The sequence below is a fragment of the Diospyros lotus genome, chromosome 1 (assembly GCF_014633365.1).
Source record: "Diospyros lotus cultivar Yz01 chromosome 1, ASM1463336v1, whole genome shotgun sequence".
NCBI classification, from domain to species: domain Eukaryota; kingdom Viridiplantae; phylum Streptophyta; class Magnoliopsida; order Ericales; family Ebenaceae; genus Diospyros; species Diospyros lotus.
In genome coordinates this window covers 18,769,833-18,792,515 of record NC_068338.1, presented here as the reverse complement: position 1 = coordinate 18,792,515, position 22,683 = coordinate 18,769,833, and the positions used below count along the sequence as shown (strand labels likewise).

At 35.2% G+C, this 22,683-nt stretch overlaps 1 protein-coding gene and 1 pseudogene across 1 annotated transcript; both read right to left on the bottom strand.

The window, feature by feature from the left end:
• Positions 1–3,062: 3,062 nt before the first annotated feature.
• LOC127806779 (late embryogenesis abundant protein-like) lies at positions 3,063–3,847 on the bottom strand. Its single transcript, XM_052344331.1, has 3 exons — positions 3,578–3,847; positions 3,317–3,443; positions 3,063–3,088 (listed from the first exon to the last, which is right to left on the bottom strand). The coding sequence occupies exons 1-3, from the start codon at positions 3,845–3,847 to the stop codon at positions 3,063–3,065; spliced, it is 423 nt and encodes a 140-aa protein (XP_052200291.1).
• Positions 3,848–11,228: 7,381 nt separating this feature from the next.
• LOC127806712 (filament-like plant protein) lies at positions 11,229–22,675 on the bottom strand (annotated as a pseudogene).
• Between the last annotated feature and the right edge of the window lie 8 nt (positions 22,676–22,683).

Sequence of the window (22,683 nt, the reverse complement as noted above, 5' to 3'; positions counted from 1 at the left end):
AAATTTTTCATATATGTATCAAAATATAAAATGTTGATTTCGAAATATGAGATTAACATAAAAGATTTTTTATTCTAAGATGGGTTTTTTATCAACCCTTTTTCTCATGTATCAAAAAATGTAATGACCCGTTAGTGGGTCTAGGAGTTTATTAATATTTTATTTTTGGGCATGGGAGATTTTGCCCCTATTAAATTAAATGTGAAAAATATTTTTATGTGGCAAAATTTATGTAAGTAAATTATGTATTTAATTTAATGGATTGGGTTTCCCATTTTAGCCTAAGCCCATATATTAGTGGGCTGTATTTTAATTAAATCAGTATGATTTTGATCAGGGCCTATGATGGAAATGGGCCACATTGAGTTGGGTTAGTGAAATGGGCTTTAAGCCCATGTGTATGCAATGATATGTATTAATGAGTAAAAAGAAAAATAGGAAAAGAAAAGGAAAAATGAGGCAAATGACCAAAATGGGCTTAGATATTTAGTGGAGTGTGTGTTGTGAAGAGGGGCAAAATGGGAAGAGAAAAGTTGGGGAGTAGTTGGAGGTGGCGTGAAAGCCACTCCTCTCCCATTCCTCCTTCATACTTCAATTCTTCTTCTTGCTTCTTCTCTCCCTCTCTCCCGAATGTTCTTCTTCTTCTTCTTCTTCTTCTTCTTTTCTTTTTCTTCCTCCATTCTTCTTGATTGGAGCTTCAAAGAGTAAGGAATCTAGCTTCATTGGAAGGCTTTTCTTCTTCTCTTTCGGTTTTCATCATCAAATGCAAGTTCTTTTGCACTCTCTATTTTAATGGGTTGTGCAAGTTCTCTTCTTTTGGAAAGTTATTCCTTGTTTTCCTCTTTGATGTAAAAGCTTAAATCTTCTTGTTTCCATTAATTTGAAATGGTCTTCCAAACTCTTGGAGTTATTTTCATGAAATAAGTAAGTTTTGTTTATATTCTTAAAAACATTTGTGGGTTTTCATTTTATTGTTGTTCGATGTCTTGAAAATGGTTCGTTGGGGTTTGTTCACCCCATTTTTCGTTCATGGAATGGCATTTGTGGGTTAGGAAGCTAGATGAAGGGGTTTTGGTGTGTTTGGATGCGTCAAGTCGACTTATCTATGGGTTAAGTTGACTCGGTAGAGGCTTGTCGTTGCAATCATTTTTCTCCCTATTCTCAGATAAGTCGACTTATTTTTCCCTTAATTGGCCTCAGTTGACTTATTTTTTCCTTAAGTCGACTTAGCGATTTCTGTTAGCACTACGCATGCTTTGTTATTTTGGTCATAACTTTTGATATAAAAGTTGGAATTGAGATCTGTTTGAAAAATTATAAACTAGACTTCGAGGGCTTCGATTTGATATATAATGTCGTATATTTTGGTTATTATTTGAGTTGGTTAAAGCTTTTCTTATTCCAAATCAAGTAAGATTGTTAAAGTAAATTGCTATTAAATGTTTCCTCCGATGTCACTTGATTCTCTAAAATGATAATATGGGGTTAAAGATACCTATATGTACATACATGGGTTCATGAGATAAAAATATAATTGAGTTTTATGAGGAAGCATGATAATCACATTTGGGAAGTGGTTGAGAAATGTTCTTGGTTGGCATGTCCATGGCATCTCATGTATGATGCATTACTATCATCATATAAATAATTGCCCTCAATTGATGTGGTGAAGCCTATTTAAATGAGAATTGTGAAAGAGCCAAGAACTTTAATGGGCAAAATTGAGGATATGTGAATGTCACTTGTCATAGCATTGTTGTGGTTGTGTTGCATGGCATTGTATGCTATTCTATCTTGCATTATGATGATAGGTCATGGGTTGCATTCACTGGGGGGTTCATACTTTGTATGTGATGGGAGCGTGATCATTAGCATGACACAATTAGCCTGTGAGTGTTAACTTGTGTATGTTAGGCAAGCATATGCATTAGAGCATTCGTATGTGTGAATCCCATGTGGGCGTAGCTTGGCCTGATGCTTGGCTTATGGGGGTCTTGACATCACATTAAGGCTGCAAGAGCCATTATATTCCTTATATGTTGCATTGCATGGTGGTAATGGTGGTGGAAGTTGACTTGCAATTGTGATGCATAAGACTGTAGGTAGAGGCCCACAACAACTAGATCTTGTGATGCATAAGACTATGGGTGGAGGCCCACAACAGCTTGTGACCTTGATGAGATTGTGGGTGCTGTGGCACATGATGACGCTAGTGATAGATGTGGTAGGGGAGCCTTGGGCTCATGTGGTTGATTTGGTAGTCATCCTAAGCTATTGGCAGGTTTGTATTCAGGGTCTTGAGCGCCAGTGTATGCATTTTATGTGGGCCCCAAGGACCATATGTGTGCATCTATGCATTTATGTTATGGCTGGATATTTATGTAACCAGATGGCATGGATTGTGTGTCATTTATGCATATGAGACTAGTGTGTGTTCCATATGTGGCATGATATGAGTGATGTTCAGGGAAAGTCTGGTCAAATCTAGTTTTCATTGTTTTTATACACTTGTCGAGCCTTATGGCTCACTTTGAAAAATGTGTTTTGATGAAACATAAGGATGTGTCTTTCTTTGAGGATGTTGTTGTCCAGTGTAAAAGTCATGAACCCAATGATTGTCGAGATGTTGGGTAGTGATTTTCATTTGGCTCTATGTTACTCAAGCCTTCATGTATCATTCTGTGGATGCTTCCCTTTGCTATAAACTTGCTGAGCCTTGTGGCTCACTTTGCTTCTTTTTTCATTCCAGAAAAATAAGAAGGTAGTTTTGGGGGCGAGTTCCGGTTAGATGTATACAGAGATGTCCCAGCCTCAAAGATCCATGGGTGTAGTTTAAGGGCATGACTAGAGGGTTTCATTTTGCATTTAAAGTTTTGATGCCCTTTTATTTTAAAAATGTATGGGTGGTAAGCCCTAGATGATGATGTAATGAATGTGTATAATACTTATTATGGCTCTTATTGTTAGTGAGCAAATATGGAAATGAAAATAAATTTTTGTAAATCTTAAGTGATTTTGTATCTATATCCATCTTGAATAGACCTTCTCTCGGACTTTCTATGCTAGTGGGAAAATCCAGGAGCAGAGCCTGACAAAAAATATAATACAATAGACTAATCAAAAAATGGTTTTAAGGACCTCTACTAAAAAGTGCTCACTATTCATCCCTGGATCAAATTAATTTGTACATTTTTTGTTCCTAACTTAATAGTCATTAAAGAGGCATTAAATTTGCCTTGTCAGCACTGTCATGTCACGCCACGTCACTCTTATTATCCTTGTCAGCACTGCCACGTCACAACATATATATATATACCGCTGCCGTCTTTATCCATGTCAACGTCGCTGTGTGCGTGCTTCCCACCACCAGTTAACTTCTCTTTTATCTTTTCATTCAGTCTCTTCTTCTTCCTTCTCCCTCCATGCCCGTCATCTTCCGACGACTGCAACAACCAAACAAGATTCAAGATGAAAATACAGTATGATATAAATAAAATTTTTAACATTGATATCGTACCAAGCTGGAGCTTGAATTTCTGGATCGGTGAACCTATTGTTGCGGCTACCCTTGCCCTACTCTGGCAACCTCAGTTCCATAAATCTCTGTCGTGGTAGCGTCCATCACGATGGCGCCAAGCGTGCTTGCCACCACCCCGGTGTGCAAGGCGTCGGGTGTCAGAGAGGTATCGATAACGGTAGCTACGCCATCGCCGATTCGGAGATCGGCGCTGGTGGCTATCCCAGTAAGGTGCCTGGGGTTATCGTGCTCGTTTGTCAACTGAACCAGGTTGCCAAGCTCATCGGTCAATTGGATTGGGTTGCCAAATTGGTCTCGGATGTCGGCCATTTTCAAACTCGATCGTTAGCTGGTACCTGTAGAAGCTGAGGATATAGAGGGATGGAAATAGGAAAGATGGTGGTGAAGTGTTCAATTAATTAGAAAAAGATAAGAGGAGGAACTAAGGTGAACAATCGACCTTTCTTGTATGTAACCGTGAAAGTCACACATGTTGGTAGTGGTAGGATCAGAGTCACACGTGTGGCGGCGGCCATGGCTGGGTGTGTTAGTATATATATATGTGTGTGTGTGTGTGTGTGGTGATGTGTATATGTGGTGATGTGGCAATGCTGACAAGGATAATATGACTGACATGGCATGACATGGCAGTGCTGACAAGGCAAATTTAACGCCTCTTTTAACGACTGTTAAGTTAGGGATGAAAAGTGTACAAATTAATTTGATCCAAGGATGAATAGTGAGCATTTTTTAGTAGAAGTCCTTAAAGCTATTTTTTTTATTAGTCCAAGGACGAAAAAATGCATTAAGCTTATTTCTTTTTGTATCAAGTATTTCAAAACACCCTTTTTTTTTTATGTTTCGAGATTATTTTGAGAAGTATTCTTAAAAATATTGAGACAGGTTTCGAAATTAGTGTTTTTATATTTTGAAATCAAGTACATTTGGAAGCAAGTATGTCTCAAAACCTATTAAGCTTATTTCAAAACTTCTAACAAATTTCTTCGTAAAAGTTTAAATGATTAGTTGTAACAAATCAAAATATTTTTAGAATATTTAGAGACTTAAGAAAATAAATTAAAGTTTGATTTGGAGAAAAATTTATTAGGGCTGCCCCTTTATCAAATTCCCAAGCTTCTTGATCAATTGACTCCCACTCAACTAAGATTTGAATGAATTCATCATCATCCCATTGTACTTCAAACTAAGCAAATTTTCAAGTTTTCAAATGTTTGAGATCTTAGTCAACAATCGAACTCTATTATTTAAAGCAAACCTCCTTCCTCAACAACTTTTTCATGGAGATATTGGAACCAAGTAAATCTTTTAAACTGACTTTAATATAGCTCTCTATTATGTTCTCTATTATATTTTAAATAATTCACTCCCTATTCTGATTTTATCTCAAAAATTGTGATTATTCCAACCATATTTCCTATTCGCCTCTCTATTTGACTCCCTATTTTATTTATTTATTAATAAATTAACTTCAATTCTATTTATTTTACCTTACTTATAATTTTCACTACAATAAAAATCTATTATTTATTTTATAATTTAAAAATAAATATTACGATATTGAATTTTAATAATATTTAATATATTTTTAAATTAATTTAATAATATTTTTTAAAATACAATATTTAACAAAATAATCAGATACATACATACACAAAATCAATAATCAAATATACAAATCAATAATAAAATACACAAATACACAATATTACTCATTCATTGCACAAATAAATAAAAAATTTCTCAAAATCAAAAATCACAAACCCAATGGTGTTATTCCCGTCTCGCTACCGAAGAAGACAACAAGTTGTTTGTCACCATCGATGAATCTATTACTCGTCGCCACCATTGCATCGCCTAATCTAGTGGTCGTCAGGCCACTTGGTCTGCTGCTTGTCGCTACCACGTCTGCGTATGCTTCGTCACATCTGCTGGTTGTCTTCTCCAATCGATTTCCTCTTCCAGACGATCACCTAGATCTCTAAACTTGAGATGGCGTGCCTCTTTTGATATTAAGATGGCCGTTGTTGGGGAGAGATAGCAAGGGTGGCTTGACCGAAATCGATCGCCAAATCTAGTGAGGGGATTGGGGTTCGCCAAAAGTTTGGCGAGTAGATTTGGTGATAGCGAGCAGTGTTAGAGGTGGGCAAATTCGATTGGCTCGCTATTTATTTGGCTTGACAAGCAGTTTGGCAATGCCTTGGAGATAGCCTTAGGGGCGTAGTCATGGGGGTAGCCTAGCAAAATGCCTTCAAACCATGTAGAAACCAAGTTACCAAGCTTAGACTTAGACTATTCTCCAACATGGCATCTCTTCTTTCCTTGTCACTAAACTAAAAAAGCACGAATTTTCCTCCCATCAAGTGGTTAACAGAGCAATTGGAAACTCCTTGAGCTATAAAGATTTTATGTTAAGTTAAACAATAAGTTCCAAATTCTATACACTACTAATGGGGTGCATCTTTGCACCCAATCCAATTCATCCTCTAGTGGGACAAAGGTAATTTTATTCATAGAAAGCTCCGATAATCCTAAAGCTTCCTTTGGAGAATACTAATTACCTTCGCTCATCAGTAGAGGCCTTCTAGGTGTTATAAAAACAATGTAAGGAGAATACTTGGAATCTTGAATTGTAACCATTTGGATGTTAAAAATTGACAATTTGTGTCATGAACAGCAACAATCTGACCAAGACTAAGTGCATGACACTATCCTTAAGAATGAATTTTCCCCCTCGAATATATTATCTCTATGGGGACCTTATCTCAAAAATTCCAATATTAAAGGAATTTGAGATGAAATCCCAAAAAAAATAGTACAGATAAAAACTCAAGTACATAAATTTCCATAATTTTTTTTTTAAATAACGGAAGTAAAATAAATATTAAAACCATAAGTTCATTTAATACAAACAAAAGGGGTTTATTCATCCATAATTCTCAAAAGATTCAATTAAGTTCAATATAACAAAATGTGACAATTTTGCCCATGCACCCGAAATACTCCCAAAGACCTTTTTGATCGAAATTGTTCTATACACAAGTCTACCCAACGAGAATCAAGCTCCACTAGACTCACCCTTAACCTTCACTTCCCCTTTACCAGGAATAATGTAAAAACAAGTATGAATCTCAAGACTCAACAAGTATAAATTTAAAACAGATTGGAATCAATAGGAATCAAAGCAAGCGACGGAATTACTTATTTACATTAAACACACCCACGCTATACTTCACAACATCATATAAAAATATATACATGCATATATGCACCCATATGGCCCTTGGGGCCCACATAAGTTACATCGGCACTCAAGGCCTAAAAATATGTACTTGACTTGCGGTCATATATCTGCAACATAAACATTAAATTGTGGACCATGATTATTCCATGCACTGATTTTCATCAAGCGAGCATAGTGAGTTGAAGCTCCCTTACATCAAACTTTCGTCTACCAAGCTTGTGGATATACTCTATGGACATTATCCGCCACGCGAATTAATCATCATGCAACACTTAAGCAATTTAAAAGCATATATATTCATATATGATCATATACTATACACATAATCATGCTCATGGATATATATTTATAACATATAGCGCCAATCACGATCAACCATAACGTAAAATCAATTAATGTGCACATTAACAACTAACATGATTTATAAGGCATTATGCCATCTGGTTTGCATGTTTGCTTATTTTGTCGACTAGATATAAAATAAATCTCTTGGACATGTTTAGGGTTATCTTCTCATTACTCTCAGCCAGACACTGTTTGATATCATTAGGTTCAAGTTGGGAAGATTTTAAATCAAAATAAGTAATTTTATCCGTGTGCATAATTTTTACAACGAGAAAGGTAATATAGAGTTATTGAAACCCTAGTGTCTTCTAATGATATTAATGAACTAAATAATCAACGTAAACATGTATTATGAAGTTATACATATTGTTTGGACAGAATATCATGAAATAAATATGATTCATCAAGGATCAAGCTATTAGAGAAGGATGGATCATCGAAAGTTAGAGCTTATTGTGACGAAGAACATCATTCCTTTAAAAATAAAAGGTGAATCGAAACCCTATTTAGGCTTTTTGAACAAGATTCATCAAGTATTCAAGGAAGAACAACAAGATTAAACCTAATAGAGTATGCAAGAATCATAATATCAAACATAGGAAGTATAGCCAAACAAAAGGGAATCAAATAAGCAAAATTCCAAAATTCCACATTACAAGCTGTGAAATCAAGAACTTGTTTCAAGCTCATAACTTGGTCAAATACCACAAACAATATATCTAAATTGAAGCTTAGGATCTCTAATTTCTAGAACAATAAATGAATTTCAAATTAGATATAACCACAAAGAGTTATACCCTAAAGAGTATAACAAGGTCAGTTTACCCAAAACAATAAAATTATGAATTTAAGCAGTGATTCATAGGGCTATTACGGGTTCAAAATTTAGTCATTTAATTCAAGTAATATGTCTAAAATGAAACTTATAATGTCTAGTTTTCGGAACAAAAAGTGGATTTCAAATCGGGTATAACCACAAAGAGTTATACCCCAAAGAGTACATCAAGGTTAATTTATCCAAAAATAAGAATTTCAAGAATAAAAATTTAGAAATGAAATGAATGAATTTTTTAAAATGGGAAAGAGGCTTAAGAGAACTTGCCTTATAAGTTTTTCCTTTTGATTCTTGCTTGAATGGAGTCGCTAAGGTGTTTGAAGTGAGCTTGGGAGCTATGGAGCTAGAGCTTGAGAGAGAGAGAAAGGTGTGAGGAAGAAGATGAATTTTGTTTAAATATGGGAAAATGATTAACAAAAGAGCATTATCCATCTCTTTTCATACCAAGTAGAGGATGGAGCCAGCCCCTGAGGCACAGCCAAGTGGTAAAGAAGGGGACTGTAAAGAGTAGTCATGCTGAAGACTGCTAGCGTGGGATCAATTCCTGGGGGAAGCAATTCTTTCTAGGGGTGATCCTTGGTAAGCATCAGTAGACGCAGTCTCCAACCCTGGCCACTTGGGCATATCCCACTGTTTACCTCTCCCGTGATGACCTAGGGACGGGTTCGGCAAGGGGTGTGAGTGATGGTGCGTAATCCAAAAAAAAAGTAGAGGATGGAGCCTTCCTACTCCCTTAATTTGTGCTCACATATTGATTAAAAAAGACTAAATGGGCAATGATGAGACTTAAGTAGACAATAAAAAGATTAAATGGGCAATGAGGAGATTTAAGTGGACAATAAAGAAACTTAAGCAATAAGAAGATTAAGTGTGCAATGATGAGACTTAAGTGAGCAATAAAGAAGATTAGATGGGAGAGCTTGGTGGAGGAAATTTAGCAAAAAAAGACTAAGTGGGCAAGAAAGAAGGACTTAGGGGATTTGGTTATAATTATATTTAGTTTTTTTTATCCTTTTGTTTAAATTTCTTTTAAATGTATAAATGTGATTAATCATTCTCTCATTTTAATATGAAATTCAACTTAAATGATCCTAAATAATCTATTTTTTACAATTAAAATGACTAAAAATAGTCATTTTCCCTTTTATAAGGGTAAAATAGTCATTTTGCTCAAAAATGACAAAATAGTTGTTTTGACAACTAAAACGCAATGAAATGTTAACAACTCTCATTACACATAAACAATATGACATTAGGGCTTCATTGACCTAAATTTTTGAATTTTTCATTATTTACACTTTAGTTTTTAAACTTTCACCAAATTATAAAATCTGCCTAAAATCGATTTTCATGAAATTTCACACACAGTCATGGTTGATTATAAACATGCATATTCCATCTTCAAACATCAAATATAATTGCTCAAAATCATTGATCAATAAAAAATTGTGCAACGCATGTGAGAATGTTCACATAGTGACTTAAATCCATTAATGGGTCGTTACAAGATCAGTGTAAAAGGTCTAACAACTTCACTTTCTAAGATTTAACGATCTCACCTCCTTAATTGTACACTCAAAATAACGGGCTAATAGAATAGAATACGAAATGAAAATAAGAAAACGATATGTTTAAAAAAAAATAGAAAATAGAAACCCAAAAAAAAATACTTAAATAAATAAAATATACGAGCATTTTATAAATGTAATTTTTAATATAAAAAAATAATTATTTGATCAAATAAAAATATAAATTCTATTATCTATTCAACTAAAAATAAATATAAATTACTTTTATCTCTAGATATAAATTGATTCCATTGTCTTGTAGAATAAAAATGCGTTTATTAATATTTTAAAGAGGTTTCGAAACTTTTTTAAATTTACAAAAATAGCTTAATTTTTTTAAATATTTCTTAATATTTTAAAATAAAAAATATATTTCAGTGTGAAAGGGTTGACTTAACAACCGGGGGATTTAGTTTTAAGGTAAAGTGCTACGCGCCAACTCGAGTCAGTAAGTTGGACATGCCAATTGAGTAGCGATCTAATTAAACTCCCTTCATGAAAAGATGCGCGGTGGGCCAAAGAAATAAATGTACACCCAAATTTTTCCCCTAAAATACTATTGAATTTCTAAAGTTAGGATAAGAAACGCTAAATGAACTAGCGATTCTTTAAAAGTACCACTGCTTAAGCAGTGACTTTTTCTGGGGAAAATTGAAAGGTCTCTGTTTCAAATGGATGTAATTTTAGACTACATTTGGAGCAAGTTCATATAGTATTTTGGTAAAAATTTTGGAATTAAAATAAATTTATAATTATTTTAGACTATTATTGACATGAAATATATGTTTTCATAGCATGATGTTGAATATTATGTAATAAAAAATGATAAAATACATATTTTAACTCTTCTATTTGTATGTTTTTTCTACTAGACACTTAAACTTTTTATTATTTCAAATACACCCCTTAACTTATAATTTTTAGCCAATTATATCCTTAAACTTTTTATTATTTCAATTATACCCTGGAACGCTTAAAATTTGTCTAGCACAATGAATTCAAGAGTTTAATTGAAACAACAAAAAATTTAAGAGTGCAATTGACTCAAATTTACATATTTAAAAGGGGGGTTAATTATATCAATAATCACTCAATTTTGCATTTTGTTACTATTTAGTCACTAAATTTTAAAATATTATACATTAGTCATTTATATTTCAAATCTGTTATTACTTAGTCACTGAATTTTAAAATATTACCTGTTAGTCACTAATATTTCAAAATTGTTTCTTATTCATCACTCGTGAAGTTAAAGTTCAATGATTAATAAGTGACGGGTGAGAAATGATTTTGAAATATTAATGACTAACAAGTAACACACTACAAGAGATTTGATTTTTTCTGGCGGTTAAAAAATCGCCGGAAAAAGTAAAAAAACCGCAGGTAAAATTTTTACCGGCAGTAATTTTATCTGCCGGAAATACCTCCGTCGGAAAAAATTATCAGCGATTTTTAACCGCCGGGGAAAAAAATTTACCGGCGGTTTTGTTGAACCGCCGGTAAAAATAAGAATTCCCGGCGGTTATTAAAATCCGCCGGCAAAGTTTTGACTTTGACGGCGGTTTAGAAACCGCCGGTAATGATATTATTACCGGCGGTTTAAAACCGCCGGGAAAACATCATTACAGGCGGTTTAAAGCTGCCGGCAAATTTTTTACTTTGCCGGCGGTTTTGAACCGCCGGTAATGGCTTTGATAATATTCAAACAATGTAATGGCTTTGCTGAAGTTCGACCTCTTGAGATTTTCTTGTTACCTCGTCCTGCAATTCTTGATACTTGTTTCTCAAGTCTGCTGACAAACCCTGCTCCTTCTCAACCTCTTCTTTTAGTGAATCGACCATTACAGCCGTAGTTCGTGCCTCTGCTTCCGTACCAATAAGTTGAAACTCGAGTAGTTCCTTCGATTCCTTTACTACATTTAGTTCCTTCTGCAGCTCCTCCAACCTCATCTCAGCCTCTTCAGCTGAACTTGAGATGCCTCATATGAGTCCTGCCTTGCAACTATGGCTTTCTCCAATTCAGCTTTCTCTGCTTCAACTTTCTTTAACTTCTCTTCCAATTCCTTCACCCGATGAGCCATTGCTTCTAGTTCAGCTCTAAGTGGGTTTTCTCCATTCATAGATTGATTGGCGTTGGCATCTGATTCTGGAGGATGACTGTTAGTCTCTGTCTCAGGCAATGCAGCAAGTCGCTCCATTTCCAGAAAATCGTCCATGATGTCAATCTCAAGAGGAGAACCACCGGTAATACTTCTTCTAAAGGATTTTCCATTATCAAATTGACCCAGCTCAGCGAGTAGGGCGGATGCCCATGAGCTTGAGCAGCTTGGTTCACATGAATTCTGTACCGATCTACTCATCTTCCAAGAATCAACCTCTAGCACATTTAGTTGCTCCCCACTGTCTGATTGACTGTCTGTGAGTGATTCTGTGTAAACTGAGGGAGCAACAGGAGGTTTCTGACTGTTAGCTGGAGAGGATTTTCGAGCCCTGGCTTGAAGCCTTCTGCATTCAACCTCTAGCTTGGCCACTTTCTTAATGCTCTCTAAATGCTGTTTGCTAGCGGTTTCCGCTGCTTGGGCACTCAATCTCTCTCAATAGTCCTGATTTCCAACTCCTCAAAGCGCAAAAGGAGCTCAAGCTTGAGAGCCGAGTTCTCCTTCTCCAATGATTCAATCTTGATGTGAAGATTGGAATTCCGAGATTCAGCTTGGGCAGATTCTGCTTGAGTCTGGAAATGAAGAAGCTGGCTTTCAAGCTAAACTTTTGTGAATTCAAAATCACGGGTTTTCTCTGCAACAGCTTCTTGAATCTTTTTCTCTTGCTCATCTCTTGCTTGTCTCAGTTGCCTTACACATTCTTTGAGAGCTCCATCAAGATGGCTCACCTGATCTTCCAGTGCCAAGTTCTGCTGAAGTGCTGTGTCTAGTTGTTTCTTCAGAGTTGCCACTTCATTTTCTGCCTTTTCCCAACCTAATTTTTATCGAATAGAAATAGTAGCCAAAAAAAGGGTCAAAGTTGGTCCGACAAAGGAAGAACAAGCAATGAATTAGAAACCTTATTCAACCTAACTTGAGATGCAAAAAAAAAAGGTTTACATGAGCATTATTCTCAAAAAATAATGTTTTACTCTGTGATCAGAAAGTCAAGGGTTTGAGTTTGTGGAAATAGCCTCTTTGCAGCAGGAGTAAAACAAAAGCAAGGGAAGGCTGCATACAAATACAACTTCCCTAGACCCTCAGATAGTGAAGCGCCTCATGAATTGGGGACACCTTTTAATCTCAATCAAGTTACCCATGAACTTTAATAAAAAGAATGAAACAGTTCCAAAAGTACAGAGGTTTGAAGTGTATTTAAATTAACACCTATTAAGGTCTCCTCAGGGAGAGGGAGCAAAATAAGCCATTTATTCAAACCATAACCAATACCTGCAACAGCTTCTTCAGCAACTTTAGCGTGCTGCTTAACAAGGTCTTCTTTGGCACTAACATTTACTAGAGCAGCTGATAACTTCTCAGTCAAGCTCTTAACACTGTCATTAATTTCGTCACTAGTGACAACAGCCTTTGACGTGACTTCTGGTGATTGAGGGTTTGATTGAGGGTTGTGATGCCTTTAGTGCTTCCTGTTCCAAAAGTGACAAATAATAATAAGCAAATGATAGGGAAGAACTAAACATACATGTACCAACAAAGTGCAAACCCGTAACAACAATGGAAACATGATTACCACAGCCTTACCATGGGTACTACCTCTAATAATGATGTTATAAGTGGACAGGAATAACGGAAAGCAGTTCTAGAAAGCCTAGTAACCTTACCACAACAGGTTCCATCACAAACCTCATTATCCTGTCAAATTCTAGTGGTATTGGGTACTGAACAAGGATCATGACCATGATAAGTTTCTTTTCCTTGGAGACTTGGAAACACTAAGAGCAAGTTTGGATGTTAAAGAGAAAAGTGTCTTGCATACACAACATTAAGAGATTCTCAGTTTGGATGTTAAAGAGAAGAGTGTCTTGCATACAACTACAACTTTGAATCTAACAAAAACAACTTTCTGGTGAGTTCTGAGACACTCCCTAGAAACATCTACTATAATTAGTTAATCAAACACGTCATCTCATGCTCTCAAGTTTTCGCCAAACAAACTCTAAAGATTCACTCTCACACCATATCCTTATACAATCCTTTTAATTTGGTCTACCCATTGGTAAGAAGAATTTCCAGTCAATACCGTGTAACATTTTTCATAAGTTTTCTGGTGGAAGTGATTCTAAGCATCACAGTTCTAGTTTCTTAATAATCAATATCCATGATTTTTTTTTTTCCAATATTTTGAACTATATGCAATGCTGAAGAATCAGTGGAGGAAATTTTATAAGAAACTCAACGTTAGAACATAAGAACAAAAATTAAAAATCATTGAAATGATCAAATCAATTTTACTCCAATCAACACTAACTCTAAAAACAACAATGTTGATCAATAATTATGATCTAATAGAATGAATTATCATCTAAATCTCAACCGATAAACAGAGGATCTGGGATAACACGCAAGATTCATACGTATAGACAGATAAATAAATGATAGAGATACATTCTACACAAGCTGGAGACAAACCTGATCAAGGAAGAACAACTATCGCGGAGCAATCGAACTGTAATTTACCCCAATTCCAATCAACACTTCTCTGGTTGCATGTGCGACTGATCAGTGAGCGAAGGAGGGCGAGGGCGAGGCCGATGGCGAGAGTGACTGAGAGTGAGCAAGGGAGGGCGAGGTCGACTGAGAGAGAGCGAGGCGAGGCGAGCGAGCGAGGGAGGGCGAGAGCGACTGAGAGTGAGCGAGGGAGGGCGAGGCGAGGCGAGGTGAGCGAGCGAGGGCGATCGAGGGAGGCAGCGAGGGCGATCGACTGAGAGTGAGCGAGGGAGGGCGAGGCAGCGAGGCGCGAGCTAGATAATGTTAAGGTTTGCAGGGGGGAATTTTGGAAGAGATCGAAGGGGGTGAGGGGAAGAATTCGGTCGGGAGCGCGCGGGGGAGAATTGGGCTGGGTGCGCGCGGACTTATATAATCCTATCCCCGGCGGTTTTAAAACCGCCGAGGATGGGTGAACACAACCGACGGTTTTATTAAACCGCTGGTTATGTTCAAAAATCACCGACGATTTTTTAAAACCGTCGGGGATGTGTATTTCATTACCGGCGGTTTTAAAACCGCCGGTAATTTTCACCAATCACCGGCGGTCCTGCAAATCGTCGATAATTTTGGTGTTTTCCCGGCGATTATTAAAACCGCCGGGAAAACTTCGCCGCCAATACCCATTTTTCCTGTAGTGACATTTTAAAGTTCAGTGACTATGTAGTAATAATTTTGAAATATTAGTGGCTAATAGATAATATTTCAAAATTCAATGACCAAACAGTAACAGAATGCAAAGTTGAGTGATTATTGGTGTAATTAACCCTTTAAAGGAGTATACTTAAAATAACAAAAAAGTTTAAATGTTTAAATAAAAATATATATAAAAATATAAATTAAAATATATATTTAGTTAATAAAAAATGTAAAAAATGACGATACATGTTAGTTAGTACTTTTGATAAATATATAACTATGCAATTTGTGATGTTTTTAGTACATAAATCTCCTACAAAATACTTTTTTAATGTACAATGCATCTTTAAATATATTTTCTTTTATAAAATGTGTGTGGGGCCAGGGTAATTGGTCAAAAAAAAAAAAGAATTTTGTTATAAACACACAAGAAGATAGTAGATTTGCTCTTTAAAGTTTCATATTCATTTTTGAATTACATTTATAGTTGGTATTTTATTGTTATTGATGTTGTGTTTTGAACAATTGCCATTTGAAGTTGACTATCATTTATTAAAAGTTTAATATACTTCAATTTATATTTGATTTAGGCCATATTTCGTGTTCTCTCGTAACTATTAAAAAATATTTAAAAAATAAGTGTTACTTCACGATCATGCCAATAAAGTAAATATATAAGTTGATTATCATCAATGGTGGAAAGCTATAAGCTAGAAGAATAGATATTATATTCACTTTTAAATATTTAGGTAGTGCTTGTTAATTGAAATAAAAAAGGTTAGATATGAAAAATAACCTGAATGTTTATCTTTTATAATATGTATTATTAAACATATATGGTAATTTTTGAAAAAGAAATTACGTAACTTCTTATTTTGATTTTTCAAAATATACTATCTTTCTTCCTTTCAAGATAAACATATATTGGTTCTTATAGATAAGAAAAAAAAAATGACATTTTGTGTCCTCTAGTGTATTTCAAAAATTTTAATAAACAGTTTGATAAAAATTTTGAAATGTTTTTCAGTTTTATTTTGACTATATTTCTTATCTTAATCCGAAAAGTATTCCAACTTTTTTTCTTTTCAATAACCCAGGTTCCAAGTTTCGCCCAAATAGTCCTAGGGCGTACGGCCTTCCCCCCAATTCATCATAAATTCAAATGTGGTCACAAGCTATGCACACATAGAACAAAATATTTAGTTCACACTTCCATATGAACAAATGTCATCACAAATATTTGATCTCTAATATTTTTTGTGAAACTTCATATGCTTTACCGCTAAATCATGTATGTGAAAGTAAAATATTTTAACTTTATTTTAATATTTTTTTATATTATTCATTTTAATAAACGCTATCATAAATGAGATTCATCTCATATAGAAAAATCAAGATAAATATCATATGGAATTTTAAATATTTAATAACATTAGTAACAACATTACTTGTATAAGCTTTGGGGAGAGTATTAAAGTAAAAGATAAATAAATTTTAAATAAATATCCGCATTTTGGTGACAATAATTTAGTTTTTATTTTTTTTGGACGAATTTTAAATGAAGTTAAGTTATTATGATATAACGATCAAATTGTTATTAAGTTTATTTTGGCATTCAAGTGAAGTAATATCTTTTAATTATTATATTTTCAAAAAATTTCAAGCCAAATATATAAAAATGATTTATTTACTTATATAATAAAATAGAAGAAAATAAATTGTTATAAGTATTTGTTTATATAATAATATAAATTAAGGATTTAAAATATATAAGATATTTTAAATAAAACTCATATTTAAGGATGACATTTGATAGTTACCATTTAATTTATTTTAAATTATTTTTAAAAATATTACTTGAACACTTAACAGTGACATTTAATGCGTTATTCTTATATTAATATATTATATTGGTGTCACAATAAATATTATTTTTAAATATATAAATAATATTTTTATTATAAAAATTCATAAGAATGCAACTAAAATTAAAATTATTATAAAATTGAGATTCGTTTATTTAAAAGATAATGATCAATACACCCAACCAATATTGATTAGTTATCTATTAATAACATTTGTTAAAATGAGTAAGATAATATTATTTTAAGATAAGGTTTTCAACAAAAATATTAATTAATTAAGATAAATTTAAGAAATATTTTAAAATTTTTATCAAATATTTATTAAATTTTTTAAAATGTATTGGACGACATATGTGTTATTTTTTTACCTATAAAGTTGAAAATAAATTTATTTAGAAAAAAATAAATTTATTTACATAATTTAAAATAAAAATGACGTTTTTTTAAAAAAAATTAATAAATATATATATTTTTATTATATATATAAAAAAATTTAATATATAAAATATTTTTCATATTTTATTATTTTTAACCCATACCTTTATTAACACACGCGAGGAGGAATATCCATGATCCTATGGACTTGGTCTGCCGAAAGCCACTCCAATGGCCATGCCTGAATCAGGGGAGGGCACTTTGGGAATTTCAATCCAAATATATTGCACCAAAGCGTGAAAGGCAAATTCTATTTACAATCATAATTTTTGCTTTTCACAAGGTAAGATATAAAATTTTAATATTCACAGCTACATTTATTACTTTGTCCAACTATTTATATACCAAATATACCCTTCAAATAATCATCCCTAAAAAAACACACCCCACGCGCATCCAAGCTATTTTTCTTCGCATCAAACCCTAGTCTTCTCCCTGTTCTCCTTCTTCGCGTGTCAAACCTTGTTATTCTTCTTCTTCAGACCACTCTCATAGACTACCACCAACCTCTCGCCGTTGCCCACTTCACTTGCCTCCCCCACCATCTTCGTTGAAGTTCCCTGGAATCGCAAAAAATGCCTTCCAGTTAGGGGTTCCCTATACCCCCCGAATCTTGTTGTTCGGGGGGTATAGGGTTCCCCGAATATCGCTCTTTAGGAGTAAAGGTTTCCCTAACTTACCTAATTTCGCACAGTAAAATTCGGATCAGATTAGATTGAAGTATTAATATCAAAAATTAACATTATATATATTATAACTATATTTTATGAAAAAACAAAAAAATTATTATATATATACATACGTATTATATGTATAGTTATAGTTTTAATTATATATATATTTATAACTATATATTATAATATATATATAAAATATATATTATAATATAAAAATGAGTTAAAATGCCACTCTAGCGCTCCCTCCCACAAAAGCGAAGTCTCTTCCCGTTTCCCTCTCCTAAAAGTTGAGGGAGAGTGGCTCTGTGATTAGGGTTTTGGGGTAATCTTTGAATCTCCGTCTTCTTGTTCTCTCTAATCTTTCTCTCTGTCGGAGCTCTCATAGTGCGAGGGTTTTGTTTCGCGGTGCCGATTTGGGCGCTTCGAGGTCTGTGGTGTTTCGGTTGCTTTTCACTCTTTGGGCCTGTTTGTTGCAGCTTAAAAGCTGTAACTTTTAGTTTTTAGCTTCAAAAAAGTGGGTATGTAGTGTTTGTTTTAACTTTTAGAATTCTAGTTTATAGCTTATACTAGCTTTTAGAATGGGTAGATGTAATACCCCATGTTCATATGAAGTTGCCACGTAGTTTTGATGAGTTTAGGATACCGAAAAATTGATTTTATAGCAATTTCAGGTACCGAATCGACTGCAGGGAATGTCTCGGAGTGAAATTGTCTAAAGAAAAGTATATGATCTCGACGAGCGTTCCAAGATAAGATTTATGGAATTGAAAGAAATCGAATCGGGAACAATTTTCGATATAATTAAAATACAGCTGTCATTTAGGCTATAAAACCGAATCGTTGTAAGAGATTCCCGAAAAATTAACAGAACCCTAGGGGGGCTCCGGTTTTGCATAATGAGCAACCCTTCAATGGTTTCGGGATGAAACGACCACCCAATAAGGAAACTAGGGCGAATCATCATTTTTGACTAAGTTTTGAGTTATTAATTTTTGATTTTCGGTATTGTAATGCAAATTAAATTGAGATTTAAGAGTATAGTTGTAATAAAGAAATTTCCCAAAGTGATATTATAGTAAAATTGAGAATTAATGTGTAATTTTTTTATATATCTATTAATGTAATGTATAAATAGTATATATATATATATGCGTGCAGTGTGTGCAATGGCCGCCCACCTCTCTGCAAATCTAAACCCTTTCCTCTGCAACTTCATATCTCTATCACCCATACCCTGCAACTCCAAATCAAAATCAGCCACGCCCTGCAGCATTTGGATGGATTTGCAAGCAAGAAAGATTTTACACGTAATGGGGTGTGGCCAGTGAGGTGAGAGAGCAGCCGAGCGCCTATAAATAGGCATGAAGCTTGGCTGTTTAAGAGCAGCAAGGAAGCGAGAGTTCGCTGAAGAGATTGAGGGAGAGACCGAGAGAAGCAAGGGAGAGAAAGAGGGCTCGACCGAAGTCGGCCATGGCAGCCATGAAGGAACCGCGGCGAGCAGGGGAGGCCGACGGATTGAGCAGTGATGGCTGCGCGCGAGCTGGAGACGGCCTCGAGTTCGGCCAGAGGTGCCCGAAAGGAGCCACGATCGCCATTCGGAAGCAACCCAAAGCGAGGCCAGCAGCTAGGTGCGGCCATGGCCGCAACTTGGTGCGCCGAAGCAGCAACCAGCCGTAGCTACAGCAGCCGCGAATTGCTTCTAGCCAGGGCAGAGGCTAGTGCTCGGCCAGCAGGAAGCGTCGGCAGCCAGCGAGAGCGGCGAGGCAGGCGTTGTCGGTGGCGAGGGGTTCCAGGCGGTGGCTGGGTGAGTGCGCGGAAGTCGCGCGCAAGAAGGAGAAGAAAAAAAAGGGAAGAAGAAGAAGAAGAAGAAGAAGAAGAGAAAGAAGAAGGAAGAAGAAAAATAGAAGAAAAAGAAGAAAGAAGGAAAAGAAGGAAGAAGAAGAAGAAGATGGAGGCGTAGGGGGGTTGTAGCAGGAGGAAGAAGAAGATGAATAGGAGAAAGAGAAAAAAAAAATAAGAAAGAAAAATTAGGAAAAAAAATAGAGAAAATGTTAGAAAAATTCTAGAAAATAGGGAATCATATTTCGGTAATATCCCGGGGATTTTGGGCGAGAAATCAGTTCGAGCACGCATTTCAAGGAGACGACACGCATACCGAGGAAATTCGAGATACTAAGTTAAGGTGAGTAAAATTTCCTAGAAAATTTTAGAAATTCAAAAATATTATTTTATGAATTTTCGTAGTGAAATATTCGAGAAAATATTTTAGAAATATTTAATTTAGAATTATTGAGGAAAAAATAGGAAGAAATGGAGAGAAAATTATAAAAAAATGCCAAAAATTATGGAAAAATAGGTTTTGATTTTTATTTAGATAATTATGGTGATTAGGATGCTTTGAGGCTTAAGTTGAAGTGACTGGTGCAAATCTTGAGGTTGGCACGCAAATCAAGGCTATGCACGCACTTCGAGACAGGCGCAAATATCGAGGTAGCCCTATAAGCTTGAAAAGGTAAGTGGTGCTTCCCAATTAAAGTTATTTTATGGAAAATGCTTGGTTTGTGAGTGGTTTATGTTTCTCGAAAATGTTTTCATCATATTGACATGCCCTGATATGTATCCATCACGTAGACTGCATACATGACATGACTATGAAATGCATAGATATACGTTGATGTCATTGATCACACGTATATGAGGCCGTAGGGAGTACGAACTAGCATCGCTGCCTTACCAAGGGTGCACCCATACACCCCGGCTTCAATAGAGGTGGCTGCTAAAATGGTAGGTAGCATGAAGATGCAGTTGACACCTACGAGGTAAGACATTGCATACACACATGACATAACATTATGTACCCTTACTTAGATGATTCATCATCTAACTTGGGTTTTACCCCTGGAATATTCAAACGTTCCAGGTGGAGATTGTAGCAGATTCGAGGATAAATGAGGCATGAAACGGCACTTAACAGAGAGAGTGTATGAAGAGTGAAATGTATGTTGTACAGCCCATGTATTTAAGTTCTGCTACTTTAGATTCTGAACATTTTGAGAAATGTTGAATTTATTTACGATTAATGTTAAGATATTAAGTTTCGATCATTGCTTCTGCATTTGATGTGTATAGTGATTCTCTTTCGAGATTAATGTATGGGAATTTTGGGACGGGTTCGAGGTATGATGTGGTTTAGAATTAAGTTTGAAGAAAAAAAAAAAAATTATTGTTCCAGAATTGTCCCAATTTATAACGCGCCCGGGAAAGCGGGGCGTTACAGTAGAAGCTGGCTTTTTCAAAGTTGGGGTACCCCATCTTCTACAACTTCTGATTAAACAGTTACATTTTTTTGACAATTTTGCCCCTATTTTTAACAAAAAATTACTCTTATGTCCACGCAATCAAGGGTCTCTCTTCTCCACCGCCATCTTCATTTTCAAATCTCTTATTCTCTCTCGCCATCTCCCTTTCTCTCTATACACTAATTAATTTTTTTATAACACTTGAAACTTATACATATACGGTAATTAATTTTTAAATTATCATTCTATAACTAGTAAGGGTATTATGGATAATTATACAAAAATAAGTTATTTTACAGCTTATAATATCAAACACCACAACTGTTTAACTATAACTTCTGAGAAGTTATAACAAACAAGTTCACAATTTATTCTAAGTTTTAGAAACTATAATCTAAGAAGTTAAAAGTTATAATTTCTTTAATTAAGCTGCATCAAACAGGGCCTTTGACTAAAGCCAACTTTTGGTGTTTTCTGTTGTGATATCTGCAATGTTGTTCTTCTGTTACTTTGTAGTAAGGGTTTCCTTGTAGATTAGCGCGTTCTCGTTTGATCGCTCGTTGTTTGGCTTATTTTTTCGTGTCTTTTGGGGATTTATTTTCTTGCTCTGTGGTGTTTGTTGGGAAATCCAAAGATTCAACAAACAATGAATGAAGAGATAAATGAGAGAAAAAACAATCTATTTCACTGAATAAATTTACAGGAGAATTTCAACCAGAATTCTTTCTAAAACAAAAAAATTCTCAAACGATCTCACTCTTTGGATCCTCTCAATCCTCTCTTGGGTTAATCCTCTCACTAGGATTATTCTCTCTCTGGGATACATAATGATGAACCTCTTAAACCGGATTCATACCTTATACATGAAGAGGGCATGACCTTTTATAGGAGATGGATGGCTAGTAAGTCAATAGGGTTAGGCAGATTGCCTAACCCGCCTGATGCATCCAAAGATGTCAAACATTTGCTAAACCCATTGCTGCCTGATACAGCCAAGTTTGCCAAATCCACTAGTTGGAGCCTAACAAGCCAAAAGATGGTGGCTTGACTCCAACAATTCTCCCTCTCAAGCCATTTTTTGAAACAATTGTTGTTTGAAAAACATCTCGGCTATGTCTCTGCATAACTCTAGCTTTTCTCGAGTGTCAGTGGATTCTTCTTCATATGGATCTTAACTAGTCTCAACAGTTGTTGATCCATCACCTTGCATATCCAATGATAGCGAATACCAATGTGCTTTGTACGAACAGCTCCCCCATACCAAAGACATGTTTTCGACGTACCTTTCAAGTACCCGAGAATCCCTTTGACTGCCTCCCAATGTTCCTTTCCAGGCTTAGAGAGAAAATCAGCTCACTGTACTCACTGGGTGAGCAATAACTGGTCTGGTACATACCATTACCATGGTATTTGCTTCAGACCATACAAGCTCTTCTTTGGCTTGCAACCGAGGTTCTTACCTGTGACCTCAACACCTTCTGGTTCCCCATCTTCAATAAGTAGAGTATACTCGGATTCTAGATATCTCATCGACGGAA